Source organism: Oncorhynchus masou, chromosome 3 (assembly GCF_036934945.1).
Source record: "Oncorhynchus masou masou isolate Uvic2021 chromosome 3, UVic_Omas_1.1, whole genome shotgun sequence".
Lineage (NCBI taxonomy): Eukaryota > Metazoa > Chordata > Actinopteri > Salmoniformes > Salmonidae > Oncorhynchus > Oncorhynchus masou.
Genome location: NC_088214.1, coordinates 40,850,189 through 40,870,636, shown reverse-complemented (window position 1 = coordinate 40,870,636; position 20,448 = coordinate 40,850,189). Strand labels below are relative to the sequence as shown.

The 20,448-nt window shown below is 41.5% G+C and overlaps 1 protein-coding gene across 1 annotated transcript; it reads left to right on the top strand.

The window, feature by feature from the left end:
* The first annotated feature begins 14,609 nt into the window (after positions 1–14,609).
* LOC135508228 (uncharacterized) lies at positions 14,610–19,694 on the top strand. The gene is made up of 5 exons (XM_064928278.1): positions 14,610–14,732; positions 15,721–15,806; positions 17,103–17,147; positions 17,439–17,563; positions 17,886–19,694. The coding sequence occupies exons 2-5, from the start codon at positions 15,740–15,742 to the stop codon at positions 19,143–19,145; spliced, it is 1,497 nt and encodes a 498-aa protein (XP_064784350.1). The 5' UTR covers positions 14,610–14,732; positions 15,721–15,739; the 3' UTR covers positions 19,146–19,694.
* Positions 19,695–20,448: the final 754 nt, after the last annotated feature.

Genomic DNA, 20,448 nt, shown 5'->3' with positions numbered 1-20,448 from the left:
AAGATGGAATCGTATTACACCAGCTCCGGCGCTCGTTGGGGGGCTTGCAAACTATTACAGACGACAAAGGGAAGCACAGCCGAGAGCTGCCCAGTGACACGAGCCTACCAGAAGAGCTAGATTACTTCTATGCTTTCTTCGAGGGAAATAACACTGAAACATGCATGAGAGCATCGGCAGTTCTGGACAGGTGTGTGATCACGCTCTCTGAAGCCAATGTGAGTAAGACCTTTAAACAGGTCAACATTCACAAGGCCGTGTTTTGGATGATGCTGTGCCTAATAGAAACTAATGGAAAATATTGTGTATGGTGTCATTATATGTATTATGTCATTTTGGAGTCACCTTTATTGTAAATAAGAATATAATATGTTTCTGAACTCTTCTACATTAATGTGGATGCCATGCTACCATGATTACAGAAAATCTTGAATTAAGGGTATTATCTTTGTGCATCTGTTTTCCTAAAACTGAGGGTGCACAATGCCCCCTTTAGCCCACTTCTGGCACTGGCCCGTCCATAATGCTGGTTGATCTGTAGTTAGACTATTAGCTGACTAAAATTAGACGACATTAGCAGTGAAATACTGTTAATATGATGGTGTGTTAGTGTGGGTTTTCAGTGAATTCATGTAAATCGCAAAGCTCATCTGCATTTGCTGCGGTGCAGGAAAATTCTCTGCAAAAAAAAGGAGTGATCAAATTAAGATCCAACATCTCTACCTGACAATTACTGCATTTCTATACAATTTAAACACTCAAAAATGCTATTTGGAAAACAGCAGAAGCAAGCAAAGATTACCCCTTATCACATTGTTGCTGAAGCTTCATTCACCTCAGTCGATCTACCAGCACATATAGCCTAGTAGCTATATAATTAACCTCTACACACTATATTTAGATTTTATGTCTAGAGTTTAACAGTCACATGTACATGGTTACAGATGTAATTACAGGATAAAATGAAATTCTTGAGCTCCGAGCCCGAACCCAGCCTGGTTCCTCCGGAAGTCCACAATCAGCCAATTTGTTTTGCTGATGTTGAGGGGGAGTTTGTTTGGTACCATGCAGTCAGAGTGCCTACCTCCTTCCTATAGGCTGTCTCATCGATGTTGGTAATCATGGCCTACTACTCTGTCGTGTCGTCAGCGAACTTCATGATGGAGTTGGAACTGTGTGAGGACATGCAGTCGTGGGTATACAGGGAGTACAGGTGGGGACTGAGGAGTCACCCTTGTTAAGAATCAGTGTGGGGTGAGGTAATGTTGCCTACCTTCACCACCTGGGGGCGGCCGTCAGGAAGTCACGGACCCAGTTGCATAGGAGGAGTTCAGTCCCAGTGCCATGAGCTTTGTGGTGAATTTGGAATTGAAAGCAGAGCTGTAGTCAATAAACAGCATTCTCACATATGCATTTTTGCATTGCACTGCACACTGCCCTCGTGCACTCCAGGTGGGGGAGGGCAGTGTGTAGTGCAATGGTGATTGTGTATTCCGTGTCTCTGTTAGGGCGTTAGAGCATTTGAAAGGGTCTAGTGACTTACATGCCATGGTAATATAATATCTGAGTGAGACTGACAAACAAAATCAATAGGGGCCCTCTGGAGGTCAGGGTCCCTGGGCATTTGCCCTGCGTGCCCAGCTGGTAATTCGGCCATGATGATTACTACATGTTTAGATATCTGGCTAGACTATTTTAACAATGTAATTTATTTTTACTGAGATGGGCTTATTGAGTGACTGTCAGTGAGTGGCATAACAAGAGGAAAACTGCTGATGCACAACCAAGTTTCGAAATTGCACCTTGTGCATTCTACTTTTCTCATTTCCAACATTAAGTTGACACCAGATTGTTTAATTTCTGTATTTATTTTATTTATATTATTACTGAGGTCCAGACCTTGGTGTCCTCATATGTAGCTACGGCCCTGGTAGTATGTGACATTTGCTGTGATATTTTCATGATAATAATAATTTATTTAACTTCATTACAGAAAGAAACTTAAAGTGCACAAAAGCAAAACAAACTAAAGGTAAAGATGGAGATTTAAAGAATTTTGAGTGTGTATGTTTATTTACCCAATGTTCTAGTTCATGGGAAGATGGTTTGAAATCAGCAAACTGCCAGCCCAGTTTGAGAAGTGGAGATGAATCGAGACCAACTTCTCAATGAAGGCTGATCAGACTATTCGAGTGGTCAGCTCTGAAATATTGTGAGTTTCTTAAATATACCACTTGCTTACATACACTTTTATCCATCAGACAAGTGATTGTGTCACAGACAACCTGAACAATGTGGTTTGCACATTCATACTAGTCGGCCTACGAATGCAATTCATTTCAATTGACATGCAGTTAATTTCAGTTGATCCTCTGACGTTAATCTGATCCTTTTTATCTTTGACATGTGACAGAAAGGAAGAGCTAAGGATTATTGAGGGGAGTCACCGAGGACTTGAAGAACCCAGCCAAGTTGAGCATCAGCTACTCTTACGGTGAGGTCCTACACCACCGCATTTTCACAATGCCTTTCACAATGAAATTAAAACCTCATCAAAATATGTTATCATATGTTGTGCATAGAGCACACTTCTGGCAAAACAGAATTCAGCTTTCCACCAGGTTTTCTTCCAAAATGGCATACGGAAGGAACAAGTCTCTGCTAAATTTGTCCTACCCAGTCTGAAAACAGTGACGAACAAAACACGTAACACCAACGGGCATGTGTGGGAGGGTTCTTGAAATGTAACATCCAATAACTGTTTTGGTAATACAAAGTTCTCCAGACCTCCAAGGGAGGCATGACAACAATGTGATCTTGGAGGTATGGCTACCTGAGACTAGGTCATTAAATAATGTTTTCATAGGAATGTTCCAGTGAAATGTGAGGACTGTGTCCAAGAGACCAGAACTTCCCAGAACATGGTTACCTTGTTCTCAGAATATTCAACATTAGCATTCTAGACACGTTTCATGGGAACGTTGCAACAACATTCATGTGTCCAGTTTCTGAGGGTTAGGAGAATATTCTATCAACGTCCCAACAGAATTGGAGTACAGAGCCAAAACAACAACAAAAATTGTCACCGTACCAATACTTTTGGAGCTCACTGTATCGCAGTGCTTCTCAATTATTTTCTGTTACACCCGCCCTAGGAAGAAGTAAACATTTTGAGCCCCCCAACTCTCTGCCGCGACTGTAAATAGTATCATTTGTCTATAAAATTGTTATAAGTACACCTCTGCATAACATTGTATCCTTATTAACATTAAAGAAAACAAAAAAAGAAAATAGAAAGAAATATAGATCAACTTACAACAAAGAATAACTTTATTAACATTGTTTTTTAGTCTGTAACAGAAAATACTTAAAGTGCATAAATTTGCCTGAAATTTAAAAAAAAAAAAATCCTTATTTAAACTGTAATTTTTTTGACCATTTGATACTGAAAAATAAAATGAATTATAATCAATAAATAATAATACAATTCAAATTGATCAGCAACATTAATTCATGAGCACAATATATGAAACACTTTGACCTATAAAACAAAAATGAATAAAACAATGAATAAAACAAGTACTGCTGGTCTGTTCTGACAGATAATGAATTGCTCCCACTTCGTGTCCTACATCTAAATCAGTCCTAGATCTGAGGAGAATAATTAAAACCAGCAGTGGAACCGGCTTCGAGGTCCACGTTTTAGTGGTGTTGTTTGATACCCCGGAGCTCCTGAGCATGCGTCGAAATCGATAAGCAGTTTACTTCGAAACAGTGTGCGGATGCCTGTATCACTTTATCGGAAGCATGTGATCAATGACGTTTGAAGCTTCGTTTCTTCAAACAACCACCTGATTGGTTTGGTATTGGTTTCGGTAGAAGACAAAAGGGCTACTCTGTGCACGCTGCGCAGTGTGTGGGACGCCATCTACAATAATTTGGCTGCTCTAAATTATTTTGACCAGCAGGTGCCACTAGTCTACACCGTGTTGATCAAAGCCTCATAATGAACCTATTTTCGACATAATTGGCTGGAAAGCCTCAATGCTTCAGGTAATTCCTGTCAGATTAGAATTTTACTGATCTATATATCCTACTACCAGAGAAAGTGATGCTGCTGCATCCTTGTTTTTTTAACTTTTTTGTTCAACTGTCTGCTTATTGGTCAAGTATTGGATCAGGGCCATAGTCGCCTTTCACCTGATTGGGCTTCCGAAGAAAATTTGCATGATTCATAAAGGTACACTACATAGGCTTCATCCCAGGGAGCCAAACTGTTTGCAATGATGTCTTTTGTGTGTGACGTCACGGACAAGTTGTGTACTGACTATAAAAGTATGCTTTCCATATGTATTTTTAGTGATCAGAAAAAGGTATTTAATTGACCAGTTAAGAACCAATATATGACATCTGAGAAAGGTATGTATGTATATACTGTATTATAGTTAAGACCTATCATCTTTTAACTATTGCTGTACATGTAATATTCTTCAAATACTACATATTCTATTTTTAAATGTATTTAACTAGGGAATTCATTTAATAACAAATCCTTATTTTCAGTGACAGCCTAGGAACAGTGGGTTAACTGGCTTGTTCAGGGGCAGAATGACAGTTTGGTAACTTGTCAGGTTGGGGATTTGATCTTGCAACCTTTTGGTTAATTGTCCAATGCTCTAACCACTAGGCTATGCTGCTGCCCCATTCTATCCATATACTGTCCATATTGTTTACACATCCCATCACACATATACCCCGGACCCCGACATTGCTTGTCCTAATATTTCTTAATTCCATTATTTTACTTTTTGGATTTGTGTGTATTGTTAGATATTAATGCACTGTTGGAGATAGGAACACAAGCATTTCACTAAACCTGCAGTAACATTGCTAAATATGTGTAAACGACAAATAACGATTTGAGTGACGTGTCACATTTTCTGACCTATCTAGACAAATAATTGATTTCCTCTCACTCTGAGCTATGGAGAAGGCATATTTAAAAGGGACAGTCTAGCAATTTCAATTTTAGAATTGAAGCACGACTACTTTCTCTTGACACAGAGGGACGAAATCACTTTGTGCTGGAAAGTAAAGTTGTAACGAGTCTGCAGTAGGGATGGGCGGCAAAGTACCCTCAAAACTGTGTGCAGTCGCCAGAAATATCAGCTCACAGAGAGAAAGAAGCATGAGATTGAATTTCACTCAACTTTCTAGAGCGGTGGTCACCAACCGGTTGATTGGGATCGATCCCCAACGCATTTCTAGTCGATTGTATTGATTCGAGATACCTGCCAAAAGGTTGGTCGTACGTATCATTAGGGTGGTAAGACAATTAATATGTAAATTGTTATGATTGTAAGAAAAGCCATGTGTGAAACATGAAACGTAAACGTGAAATTTAATCCGTGAACATACAAACAACATGTTATTATTACAGACCAGGATTTTAGGCTTGAACAAATCTGGTGTCGCAATTCTGATGTGCAATGATACCTTTTTGGAGTTTTGGCAGTTTTATCTCACCAACAAACAAAAAGTACACCAAATGGCCTGTTAGGAGTGCTACACGAAAAAGTATAACACAGTATAAAAAAACGTAAATCAGGGAAAACAACAATGGATCTGCAACAATGGATCTATTACTGGTGTGATGATATAGCCTATCTCAACCTTTGAAGTATAATATTTTTAAAAATGGCCCGAACAACAGTGAATTGGCAGGGCAATTCAGGCAAAGACAATATGCGTTAATAATGTCTTGGGTCTATAGCTTACTACACAAACCTCATTGCTACAGTACTGTTTTTAATTGGTTCATGTTGCTTAGGCTTATATTTTTTTAAATCACTTTAACCAAATCTGAGTGGTAGATCTCGGGTTGCATTTTGACTGAAAGGGATCTTCAAAAGGTTAGTGACCAACGTTCTAGAGTTTTCCCTGTTAAAACTATCAACGTTTCCCTTTACTGTGGCAATTGTGATCAAATCAACACAATATTTGCAAGAGATTTTGTTGTAGGCAGAACAAATTGGAGTAGGATTCTATTGCGCTGACATGCACTACTCAGCTAGTCTACACAAACCTGTGCTCCTATATGCAAATAGACCATTGCCATATGGATCTGTGTTTACAGCATGAGACAGGCTTGAATAAGCTAAGTGGCCAATAAGCAGAGGGTAGCATCATTTGTCTGTTTCTCTGTAATAATGGTTTGGGAATTAATAATGCCTTATGTTTTGTAAAGCGGTTTCTTGCATCAAACAACCCTTTTCAGTCAACTTCTTGTCTGAAGGACAAGTGGATAAACAGGTTCATGTCGAGTCAGGTATGTTTTTTCTCTCCAAAAGTCTCACGGAATGTCGGCCTACATTGAACACCACACATTGGCTGCTACTGTAGGCTGAATGATAGAACAGCTATTTCCATGTTAAAATGTTATGGGATGCATTTTCTCCATTGTTTTTGATGGTATGCCACTCTGCTAGGCCTACATTATGATCAAATAGCCACAGTATCCTACATGGCCACTGTTAAAACTGTAACTTAAAGCAGGCACTTACAGTGTTCACAGTAAACGCATGCTGGAAGTTGCACACAATTTTCACAAGGTTCTAGTTTGCTTTCAGCAGACCTGAAATTTGCTCAGTCCCGAATGTTTTTTGAGAGAACATTGCTAGGCGGTATACCGTATTTGACTATATACCAGTATTGATGCATGGACTGGTTTGAGTTTTTACTTTACCTTGCAGGGTTTAGATGGTGGGTCTGGCAATAAGCACAGTCGTCCCGTCAGGCCCCCATCTTGGCAGTGTAGAAAAATGTTACCATTTAAGCCAATTTGCAATTCTACAACTTTCTCCATGCAGCTAATAGTTTGCTTTTGAGTAAAATATTAATTCTGTTATTATGTTTGAGTAAAAGAACAGAGCATAAGCCATGGCAAAATGCACAGAATTGCAGGATATCAGCTTAAAAACCACAAAGTTCTCTCAGCGACATGGCAGAAAATTTAGAATAGCAGGAAATTTGCTTTAAAATTAACATTTTGTTAGCTGAGAGAACTTTGTGGTTTTTAAGCTGATATCCTGCAATTCTATGCATTTTGCCATGGCTTATGCTCTGTTCTTTTACGCAAACATAATAACAAAATGAATACTGCTAAATTGGTTGTTTTTGGAATTTTCTATTCTCCCTGACCGTCTAGCTTTTATTTTGATGATTGAGAACTAACAATGATTATATTATTAAAAAAATATATAGGTCCATTATATATTTTCTACATACTTTATATCTGGTTTAAGTTTACACTGAAAGAGTTTTTCCATCTCGAAAATGTATTATAAAACACTGGACATTGGCGACCCGAAAAAAATGCGTAGGCGGACGAGTAACAGCCCAGTGCACTACTTTGTGAAAGCATATTTTCATGCTCAAAAACACACAAATGTTGCTGAGTTAAAGTAGTTTTGCATGGAAGTGTGCGCCAAAATTCCTCCACAGCCATGTGAGAGACTGATCAACAACTACAGGAAGCGTTTGCTTGCAGTCATTGCAACTGAAAGTGGCATAACCAGTTATTGAGTTAAAGGAAAGGTTCACCCATTTTTTATCTGGTATTGTTTTTGTGCACCACTAAGTGATGATCTATCGATTCCCTGGGTCATTTCATGTTTTCATGTGTATCTGAGTTATTGGCGTTCAAGCAGGCAGAAATCCGGCCGGTATAATGTAGCACTGTGATAAAGTCGCTCTCACTACACTGGAAGATAATACAATTATGACTTTTAGATCACGAAAACATTATCATACATGTCAGATTTCAATACTGTCCGATGTCATAACTCAGGAGGATGTCTTCTCTCAAATGAGCCATTGATAATATCTTTGTGATAGTCCTACCTTGAGAAATATGTCATTTAATGAAGGGTCTAGCACGTTTTTATTTGTCTGCCTCTTTAGTCCAGGAAAGTGTTGCCAACTCCTCAGTAAGGAAAGTAGCTATTGGCCGTCCTAAAAGTCGCTCGAAGTCGCTAAATGACGTCATCACCTAATTTGCATACTTGGCCATGTGCATGTAATTGTGATGGACGCTGTAGGGGAGAGGAATAACGTCGTGGGAGAGACAAAACGTGAGTAAAAAACACCCTAAATATGTTTAGAACTACAAATGAGCAAGCTGCAGAGAGTGGCATCACAGACAGCGAATAAGAACCAGATGTTTGAGGCCATACTCCTCCTTCAGCACTTTATGGACCCCATTGTTAATCCCCGTCATAACAGAGGCATTGTCAGTCCCCATCCCCAGGAGTTTCTCTTTGGTAAGACAACACTTCGAGGAAAGCCACAACAGCACCGGCTATACATTTGGCATCTCCTCCCTCCAACTCAACAAGCCCCAGAAATGTTGATACAATTGTCAGCTTGGTGTCACTAAAGTACCTTATCACAACCCCCGGGTACTTAGAAACACTTACATCTGTGGACTCATCGAGGAGGAGGCTGAAACGCTGGTCACCCACATCTGCGACCAACTTTTTCAGAAGGTAGGGTGCTAGCACGTGGGCTTGTGTTTGCGCAATTATGCGACCTGTGTTAATTTTCTATATCTGCTACAAGAAGTTAGTTATTATTAGTGAATGTGCATTATGCATGGTTCTAGTTAAATTTGTAACAAAAATGGCATTTTCATAGACAGACTTGAAAGCCATATCAGTGATTATTGCAAAAAAAGAAGGTTAAACTGTTTTGATAAAATAATGTAATTATTCTTGGTTCTTATGGTTGCAGAAGGCTTCAGAACAGCCTCAGTTTGTTGGGGCATGGACTCCATAAGGATACTTGCCCATGTTGACTCCAATGCCTCCCAGAGTTGTTTCAAGTTGGCTGAATGTCCTTGGGGTGGTGGACCATTCTTGATAGGGCTCCCGAGTGGCGCAGCGGTCTACGACACTGCATCTCAGTGCAAGAGGTGTCATTACAGTCCCTGGTTTGAATCCAGGCTGTGTCACATCTGGCTGTTATTGGGAGTCCCATAGGGCAGTGCATAATTGGCCCAGTGTTGTCTGGGGTTTGGCCAAGGTAGGCCGTCATTGTAAATATGAATTTGTTCTTAACTGACTTGCCTAGTTAAATAAAGGTTAAATAAAAATGCACAAGGGAAACTGTTGATCATGAAAAACCCAGCAGTGTTGCAGTTCTTGACATGCTCAAACCGGTGTACCTGTCACCAACTACCACCCCACTCAAAGGCACTTAAATCTTTTGTCTTTCCCATTCACCCTCTGAATGGCATCCAAACCATGTCGGATAATGTTTGTATGGATTGAGCCTATGCATGTTTGTACAGAGCTATACGATCAACCTCTGACCTCACAAACCGTACACAGACGCACAGGAAGGGCACACAAACATCCCAGAATGTCCTTCACTTTTTACCAGGGTGCATTTCTCTGACCCACTCCTCTCTGAGAAAATGCCTGTTAGAACGGATCATTTGTGTCAATTCAATATAAACTGGATTCTTCTAAATGTATTTTTTTTCTTCCACAGATTTTGAAGACCTTTTTGATGGCGATGATATCCAGTGAGGAAGATTATGGATGTATTTATTTTCGTAGAATTTGTGAATAAGTTGATTGAATGAACAAGTGGATGAACAAATATACTGTACTGGACATGTAAATCTTTTTTTTCCTTCATTTTTCGGGACTATCTGGCAAACTAGCTATTTCAGCTCTAATGACATATAATTTCCATTCAGCCAAATAGAGGTGCTAGTTCTAGTTTTTTTTTCCGTTGCTACTGCTGGCACCAGATGTTGCAAGATTCGTAAAAAATTCCAGGCATTCTACTATATGTTGGAATGTTCAAATAATGAGTTGCTGTCATGCTCATGTAGCTTCAATGGACTTCCATGCTGGATTGTAAATGACTGTCTGTCTCAGAACACCTGTTCGTCGGGCATTCAGAGCTTAATTATATACGAGATGATCCCCGAGACTTGGATGCAGTCGCCCCCTAAAACATACTGCAGTTGATGAATGGGGCTTAGCAAAGAATCACTTAAATTATTTGTAATGACACAAATAAGTCTGTTAATAATAGCTTATACTGTATATGGGCACAGTGGGGCTTGATGGTATAGTAGATTTAGGATGGATATCCTGTGTGATTTGGTCTCCGGAGTTTACATAAATGTTAAGAAGAAAAATGTGTATATACACTATATATAAAAGAGTATGTGGACACCCCTTCAAATTAGTGGATTCGACTACGTCAGTCACACCTATTGCTGACAGGTGTATAAAATCAAGCACACAGCCATGCAATCTCCATAGACAAACATTGGCAGTAGAATGGCCTTACTGAAGAGCTCAGTGACTTTCAACATGGCACTGTCATAGGATGCCACCTTTCCAACAAGTCAGTTCGTCCAATTTCTTCTCTGCTAGAGCTGCTCCGGTCAACTGTAAGTGTTGCTATTGTGAAGTGGAAACATCTAGGAGCAACAACGGCTCAGCCGCTGTGGTTGGCCACACAAGCTCACAGAACGGGACAGCCAAGTGCTGAAGTGCGTCAAAATAGTTTGTCGGTTACAACACTCACTACCGAGTTTCAAACTGCCTCTGGAAGCAACGTCAGTACAATAACTGTTTGTCGGGACCTGAAATGGATTTGCATGGCCGAGCAGCCACACACAAAGTTTCAGCATAACAATGCCCCCTTGCACAAAGCGAGGTCCATACAGAAATGGTTTGTCGAGATTGGTGAGGAAGAACTTGACTGGCCTACACAGAGCCCTGACCTCAAAACCCAACAAACACCTTTGGGATGAATTGGAACGCTGACTGCGAGCCAGGCCTAATCACGCGACATCAGTGCCCAACCTCACTAATGCTCTTGTGGCTGAATGGAAGCAAGTTCCCGCAGCAATGTTCCGTTGTCTAGTGGAAAGCCTTCCCAGAAGAGTGGAGGCTGTTATAGCACCAACTCAATATTAATGCCCATGATTTTGGAATGAGATGTTCGACGAGCAGATGTTCACATACTTTTGGTCATGTAGAGTGTATATATACTGTTGGCAGGTCCATTATTATTGGCAACCTTGATAGAGATGAACAAAAAAAGATGATACTGAACTATAAAAATGGGGAAAGTATAATATTTTATACAAATACATTAGAGGAAAAAGATTTTGTTCAACAAGTAATAAAAATACATCTAAACAACAGGGGTCAAAATAATTGGCACCCCTGTTTTCAATATATTTGACTCACTTAGCACAGTAGTGAGTGCATACATTTTTGTACTGGTCCCAGTTGGTAATTGAACCCACAATCCTGGTGCTGTAAGTGACAAGATCTACCAACTGAGCCACATACCGCACGAAGATAACAGCACTGAGCATAATTGAAAATCATTTTATGAGATTGGAGTACATTATGGGGATGGATCTTGGCCCATTCCTCCATACAGAATCTTTCCAGATCCTTCTTTGTGGATTTTGATGTATGCTTGGGTTTATTGTCTTGATGGAAGATCCACTTCCGGCCAAGTTTCCACCTCCTGGCAGAAGGCAACCAGGTTCTTGGTTAAAATGTCCTGATACTGGGTCAAGTTTATGATGCCGTTGACCTTAACAAGGGCCCCAGAACCAGTGGAAGCAAAATATCCCATGAGCTTCAAAGATCCACCACCATAGTTTAGAATAGGTATAGGGTTCTTTTCTGCATATGACCCCTAATCTTTTTGAGAGAAAAAAAGTATTACTTGTTAAACAAAATCTAGATAAACATTTTTTTGTATTAGTATAAAATAATATAGTTTTTTTTAGCATGCCTTACAGCTCAGTGTTTGTATTTATTGTATATTATTTTTTGCTAATCTTTTTCAAGGGTGCCAATCCTTTTTGACCTGACTGTATGTATGTATGTATGTACTATATATATATATATATATACAGTACGAGTCAAAAGTTTGGACACACCTACTCAATTCAAGATTTTTTTCTTAAAAATCAAACATTTTCTACATTGTAGAATAATAGTGAAGACATCAAACCTATAAAATAACACATATGGAATCATGTAGTTAACAAGAAAAGTGTTTATTTTATTATTATTATTTATTATATTTTATATTTGAGATTCTTCAAAGTAGCCACCCTTTGCCTTGATGACAGCTTTGCACACACTTGGCATTATCTCAACCAGCTTCATGAGGTAATCACCTGGAATGCATTTCAATTAACAGGTGTGTAATTTGGGGAATTTGTTTCCTTCTTAATGCGTTTCAGCCAATCAGTTGTATTGTGACAAGGTAGGGGTGACATACAGAAGATAGCCCTATATGGTAAAAGACCAAGTCCATATTATGGCATGAACAGCCCAATAAGCAAAGAGAAACGACAGTCCATCATTACTTTAAGACAAGAAGGTCAGTCAATGTGGAAAATGTCAAGAACTTCAAAAGTTTATTCAAGTGCAGTCGCAACAACCATCAAGTGCTATGATGAAACTGGCTCTCATGAGGACTGCCACAGGAAAGGAAGACCCAGAGTTACCTCTGCTGCAGAGAACAAGTTTATTAGAGTTACCAGCCTCAGAAATTGCAGACCAGATAAATTCTTCACAGTGTTTAAGTAACAGAAACATCTCAACATCAACTGTTTAGAGACTGCATGAATCAGGCATTCATGGTCAAATTGCTGCAAAGAAACCATTGCTAAAGGACACCGGCTTGGGCCAGGAAACACGAGCAATGGACATAAGACTGTTGGAAATCTGTGCTTGGTCTGATGAGTCCAAATGTGAGATTTTTGGTTCCAACCTTTGTATCTTTGTGAGACGCAGAGTAGGTGAACGGATGATCTCTGCATGTGTGGTTCCCACCGTGAAGCATGGAGGAAGAGGTGCTTTGCTGGTGACACTGTCAGTGATTTATTTAGAATCCAAGGCACACTTAACCAGCATGGCTACCACAGCATTCTGCAACGATACGCCATCCCATCTCTGGTTTGCACTTTGTCCCACTATCATTTGTTTTTCAACAGGACAATGACCCAACACACCTCCAGGCTGTGTAAGGGCTATTTGACCAATAAGGTGTGATGGAATGCTCCTACTGTACTGTGATTTATTGCATAGGACACATTTAGATGTTCCAGATCCAGGAATGGAATCTTTCCTGACCTTAGAATGAACCGTTTTCCTGTCCACAAATATACTTTTTTTTAATCAAGTGTGGATGACGATGGGTCTGTTCAGGAGGGTGCAGAACACAGAACATTATAGAACATTCAATGTATTGGGTAGAACAGATGATTGTCTGCCATGTAAGCCTAGATAATCATGACGCCTCTATTCATTACATTTCTAGCTGCACATTTCAGAATGTTTCACCTCATTGATTAGACCCCAATGTATGTATTACTCTCCTGTTGGTGGTATGTAGTTCAACATACCAACATGCAAGAGAACACAGATGAAAAACTGCTTACTGTACATGAAAGTGGAGGTAGGGCCTCATCATTTTTACAGCAAGGGTCTGTTTTTTTATGATTTGTTTTTCTCCACAAGTGGTATGAAACCGCTTTATGGGCTTTGCACACACATCACTTGCCATGAATTTTCCAAGAATATGAAGTGTTGACATATTTATATTATGGTACTATTAACTTATAGTTATTTTCAAGGCAACGGGTTCATTGACCTATGCGAAATGCATCCTTAAGGGGAATATTGAGCATGTAATGTTTTCCCTTAGCTGATTATCCATATTCTATATACTATGCAAATGTAGAATAGCCCTTTTTACGCACTCTGTGTAGAAAAACATTTGCTTATGAATGGTTTATGGAGCGTCTACGAAGGCCTGCTGTAGGGTCATTATAGGCTTCATAAAGCCTTTCAAGTTGATTCCAATGAGACCAGCGGAACTGACCTGGTTCTACGTGGCCTTTTTCCAGGCACCAGTCAGAGCTGAGTTGGCAGTGTGCTAATAAAGGCCTCTACTTCATTAGTGTTTCCAGGAAATACAGTGTAAGAGGAAAGATTGGTGCAGTGGGATATATAGGACTGGCTAATAACTAGGGCTGTCTTTACAAACCTGCTGGAGACACAGAACATAGAGATATATACTAGTAGAAAGTATGCTAGATGTAAGGCTGAGTGAGGGACCTTTTCGTTTGTTTTATTCCAGACTCAACACAGAGATAAGTTGACTGGTTTTAGGGTTTACTGAGAGAATCATGCTGCCCGAATCAGCTCCAAGATCCATAATAATGGCCATTCTATCCAAAGACATTGTTGGTTGATTGCTAGTGGGAGCAATCCAGATGCCCCACATCTTAACCCTAAATTCCAAATCGGTGTCAATAAATAAGCTATACATCAAAACTTACACCTCGTTTATCCGTAAAAAAAAAAAAATCCAGGGGTCTTGCTGTTCAGTGCGGTTGATTACAGGCCCCCTATTGGTCAGACAGCCAGCGGTGAAAGAGCCAATCCTGGAGTGCGTAACAGCATGCTCGAGCCGTATGACATGCCTTTTGTTTTTAATGATCAAGAAGCTCTTTAAAATGTTACCCTGCGCTCCTCTCCCATACAGAGGAGCAGTGAGGTAGGGTGTACACACAGCTCGGTTAGCGACACCCACTAAACCAATCAACCCAGAGAGCCACTGGCTCCTTGAGGCCGTCCCAGGAGGGCAGAACTTCAGTTGAACAACAGGTAAGTCATGGATTACAACGCTTGATGATGTGATGATTGCAACACAATGATGTTCTTATAAATGTGTAATGTATGCTAATGTATACTTTATTTAAAAAAAAACGTTATTCTAAATGGTTTACATCACAATGGTTAAAAGCTAGGCTTATTTTGTACCAAGTTATTTGTGTGATATGTTAGTGTCAGTCAGTAACAACATGCAAAGTTTACTTTTGAGAATCTTCAATGATTCAGTTGTTGGTTTCGGAGGGAAGCTGAAGATGTATTTTCATGATAACAGATAAATAAGTAAAGTTATATTCTGTCAAGTCAATCCTTCCATCAGTGGTAAAGCCAATAGCTGGAATACATACATAGAACATGTACATGTACTGATATCCTAAGTTTCAAATCCGTTGAAGACTTTAAAAATAAGAGAAACTATGGTCTAGTCTGACCTCGCTGAGAAGTTACTGGCCATTGGTGCTCTATGATTAGTGCAATGCTCCAAGTTCACCTGTCGTCAACGTTCAACCTCTATAGAACAACCAAATTAAAATGATAGTTCTAATTATTGACCCTTGACAGGACCACTACTTGGGCCTGAATAAACAAGTTTATGAATTTGCATGACCGTACACAAGCAGACATTTGGTGCGGTAGGGGAGGCGTTCGGTACTTGCAAATCATTGTTAAATGGTGCAGGACGTGCTGAAAGGAGAACACCATTGTTACATTTGATAACTTTTGAAATAAGCCATTATAAATGCTTGTAAATAGTTGTACAAATGTTTAATATAAATTGCATACATGGCGTTCTAAATGAATTGTAACGCTTAAATGCTTATACATGTTTATAAATGTTCACAAATGAGGAAATATTCATTTATTATTATTATTATCATGAAAATGTGTATAAAGCTTCACCCATTTTTAGCATGGTCAGGAATAACTTCCACCCTCCCAATTGTTCCTTATAAAGACGGACTATTCCCAACTTTTCCCTCAGGAAACAGATAAAGCAGAATATGGCGCGGACAGGAAGGCTAATGTTTTCCCTCATATCCACCGGAATTATTGTAGTGTTATTGCCAGGTGAGTGAGACTTCTGCACTCTTGCACTTTCTGTTTGTATTTGATTTTATTAGGATCCGGATTAGCCAACGCCCATGGCAACAGCTAGTCTTACTGGGGGTCCGACATAATGAAAAATATGACATTTTACACACATTTAATAAACATGAACGTGCGGGTGTGCGAGGGTGTGCATCTATCAGCTACACGTACGTGTCAGTAAATACACACAACAAGTAGGTCAACTTGGGGGAGAGGCGTTGTACTATGAGGTATTGCTTTATACATGGGAGATGGGAGTTCCACGCAGTCATGGCTCTGTACATTATTGTACTGTTGTACTGAAAGACATGCTTGACTGATTGTCTGACCGAAAGAAAAAATAGATCACTTTATATCAGTCACTTTACTGTTGACCAAAGGCAATGTACAAGTAGATTGTAATTCATACCACACATGGATGTTAGTACACAATAATTTATTTTCAATGTCACTAAAATGACGGACTGTTCCTACACACTAGATACAACCAATGCATGTACTGTAGATGACAACTTGCCAGCCATAGGGGCATAACATACAACTTCTTATGTATATCAGAACTTTTTCACAACCCCACCATAAAAATACATACAGTACACCTCTGATGCCTCGGAGCGGCACTTTAGCATCATTAGTAAAGGTGAGGCCCGGCAGACGTCTCACCACACCTGAACTAGCTGACGGGGCGTTTTTCCCCTTCTGCCAGTAAACATCTGAAAGGAAACCCCTGGTGCTTTTAATGTATGGAGACACATGTTCCACTCCTAAACATCTTAGTTTACAGTTGAGGTTTAATTGGGTGGGATGGAGTGAGGGGGGCTTTTGGGCATGCTGCCCAATGCTCTTTGTAGTTTTACCGTTTCCACTGACTTCCAGTGGAACCCTGTGCAGTAGCACACAAACTCAGGCCCTTCAATCCTGTTCAAAGTGACTGGAGTGTGGGTGTGTGTGTGTGTGGGTGTGTGTGTGTGTGTGGTGTGTGTGTGTGTGTGGGGGGGGGGGTGGTATGTATTTATGTTGGAAGGGTGTGTCTAGGTGTGTGTACGTGTGAATATGTATGTATGTTGTGATGTGTCTGTGCGCTTGCATGCATTAGCGTGTGTGCCTGTCGCCGTGTGTTTTTAGGTTAATCGGAAAAATGCGGCCTGGGCTGTGCCTCTAAGGGTCGTCTCCTGCCGTGCACTCCCAGGGGTCGAGCAGAGCCAGCATTTTACCTCATCTGCGGGACACAACATCTGGTTCCTGTCGACTCATGTCCCTACTGTTGTTTTACAGAGTTTCTGGGGGCCGGCCCGGTGAGGCAGAATGTGAAGAAGGAGGGTGAGTGAGGGGGACTGGTTTGTAGGGGACAACAAGGGGAACATGGATATTAGCATGCATACTACTGGACAGTATGTCATATCAAAATATTTTCAGACATTACCAGCAAACTCACTTACTGTGATATTTATATGCATGTACACACATCCTTACAGTACATAGACAAATACTAAATAATGTACTCACACATACTTGTGTACTGGTGTACTGGTGTTTCTTTACTCTAATATGGCACTTTTTGAGTCCACATTCTCTTCTTAATATGTGCTGTCTTTCTCTCTTTTGTTCCAGCATCTGCAGTATCCAGTGATGTCCGCATCAAGAGGAGTCTTACCGTTCCCATTCCTGTCCTCAAGCGTCTTCCTGACTTCTGGGGATGGTACAAGTTCTTCATGGATACTGGTAACCAGGAAGGAGTGAGTGGCAAACATTCCACAATCATTTTTGTTTTTAGTGAATGTACTTTTGGTTTGACACTTACCTTTTATATTCATCCTGCACATACACTTCACTTCGTTCACTTGTAGATAAAGCGGCACTTTGTACGGCACCTGCCTCCCGTACCGTCTTCATTGGCCTGTATTAACAGTCTTGATTGAGCTTTTCTTGCACAATGTAATAGTCAAAAAAGTGAACTTCAACCATCTGGCATTCCAGGCAGGCTCAATCAAACATACCATTTGAACCAAGGTCTGGATCTGATGGGAATCTTGTCTTTCCCCTGTCTTCACCTTATAGATAGAGCACCTGGACAAGATGTACCTGACCTACCTGCAGAACAAGCACCGTTCCGAGGAGGGTCCCACCTTCACCCATTACCTCACCCACCTCAGTGCTATCTACAAGACTTGCGCCGACTCCGACGACCCAGAGTGCATCGCCGAGTCCACCAGCAAGCCCAAGGCCAAGGTGGTGATGCCCGTGCCTGTCAAGACCGCCACAGTCAAAGTATGTAACCCTTATATCGACCCCTACTGCCCCTTCCCCATGATCCCTAAGATTGCCGCCCCAGCCACAGTCAAGGCCGCCACAGTGCCTGTCCTGACACCCCTCCCGCCGCACCCTCAGAAGACCCCCACAGGGTTCTACTACTATGCCCCAGTCCTGGAGCCCTTCCTCACCGCAGAGCAGAAGATGGAGCTGCTGCGCATCTGCAACCCCGACGACACCGAGTGTCTGCAGTACCACTTGCGTGCCGCCTATGGCTATAGGCCCGCTCCTGGACCCGCCCCGTCCTACGCCGCCCTGGCCTGCGATCCCACCGAGGACCCCTACTGCCGGCCAAAGCTGGTGAAAAAAGACCCCTCCAGCTTTTACCACATGTACCCCACCTGCGACCCGGCCACCGATCCCCTGTGCATGGCTAGAATGGCGGCCCCATCTCCCGCTGCCAAGGAAGCCCCCAAGGAGCAGCAATGCAACCCCCTCTTCGACAAGGGCTGCAACCCCCTCACTGCCACCAAGTTTGCCGGCCTCGCCAAGCCCGTCCTGGAGAACACACCCAAAGACAAGCCGGCGCCCGGCCCTCTGGCGTGTGACCCGCGCTATGACCCATTCTGCCTGCTAGGTGCCACCGCTGCCCCCCGTAAGGCTCCCCCCATGCTACCCCAGTACCGGATCCACTCCCGCCTGGGCGTCCTTGGGAAGACCAAGGAGGGCCATGACTGCTACGTGCACTACGATAAGGGCTGCACGCCCTTGGAGGCCAGTGATGAACCCAACGCCCCCGTCGCACCCCAATGCCACCCCTATGACTTTACCTGCAATGGAATGTCTGCCCCTTCTCCCCTCACCGCTGAGGCCGACAAGCCCAAGAGTGGCGTGATCCTGCCCGATCCTGACTGTGACCCCGAGTACGACTACAGCTGCCGCCTGCGTCGTGCTGAGGATGCCTCCGCCGCAGCGGAACCAGCGGCCAAGGAGCCCAAGGATGAGCCCGTACAGTTTGAAGACTTCCTCAGAAGTTACATGGCCATGGATCAGTACAGGAAGAAGTAAACACAAACACAAAGCTCAACTAGATGCTATATCTAAATAGCTAGAACCGGAGGAAAGTGATACAAGTTCATATGTTATACATACACACACTCGGTCCTCCCAAGGTGCTAACACATCTCTAATGGTCAAATACTGCTAAAGCAGGATGACTAGGGTCTTATCATCAGAAAAATCCATACCTGCAATAGTGAATCAGATTCGCTCAGTTTCAGTGCCTGAAGGTGTATTATTTTACCGTCTGTGATATATGTGGGGAACCCAACATGAGTCCCTCTAAGTTTTATGGTCCCATAGAAGACTATGTGAAAGGTGTGCATTAAATATTATGCTTGTCTCTAGAAAATGTATGTGTTTGTAAAATAGGGGAAGCTAGCATACTTGAAGACTGTCTTAGGCAAATCTGTGCCTATGTATGTTTTCTATGGTTGTACATTGTCTATTTCTAGTGTATTGTGAACATAGTGTCTCTTGAGTGTATTTAATGTTGTTTTCATAGCTTTTCTAAAACCTATTAACCTCAAACCCTTCCTCTGGTTAGATTTTTTTTAAAGTTCCAAATAAAAAGTTTTAAAACAAGCTCCCATTTTTCTATGGAAACAGTTAATACCCCCAGTACACAATGATATATCACAGTGGTATCTGAGAGCGTGTGACAACCCACATGAAAACAGAAAAGGTCATTGCTGGCTGAAATGTCGTACTAGCAAACATGTTCAGCATTTTAGCGATAAGAACAATCACTGTTGGTCATCCCCTGAATTCAACAGTGGTGTTAGAAGTGGGATCCAGCGGTGTGGTAAGGTCATGGTTGGCGTGCCCAGGTAGTTAGAATACGTTTCAATATCATGACAAGGCTTCTTTCTATGTGATGACTGAAACAGAGCCATATAAAGATTCAGATCTTTATCAACGCAACATGCAACAATTTAAAATATTTTACTGAGCTAAAGTTCATATTAGGAAATCAGTCAATTGAAATAAATAAATTAGGCCCTAATCTATGGATTTGACATGACTGGGAATACAGATCTGTTGGTCACAGATACCTTTTAAGTAAACGGTAGGGGCGTGGATCAGAAAACCGGACACCTCCTTCGCATAGAGCTGATCAGACTGTTGATTGTGGCCTGTGGAATGGTGTCCCAATCGTCCACAATGGCTGTTCAATGTTGCTGGATATTGGCGGGACCTGGAATTCGACGTCGATCTAGAGCTTCCCAAACATGCTCAATGGGTGACGTCTGGTGAGTATGCAGGCCTTAGAAGAACTGGGACATGGTCAGCTTCCAGAAATTGTGTACAG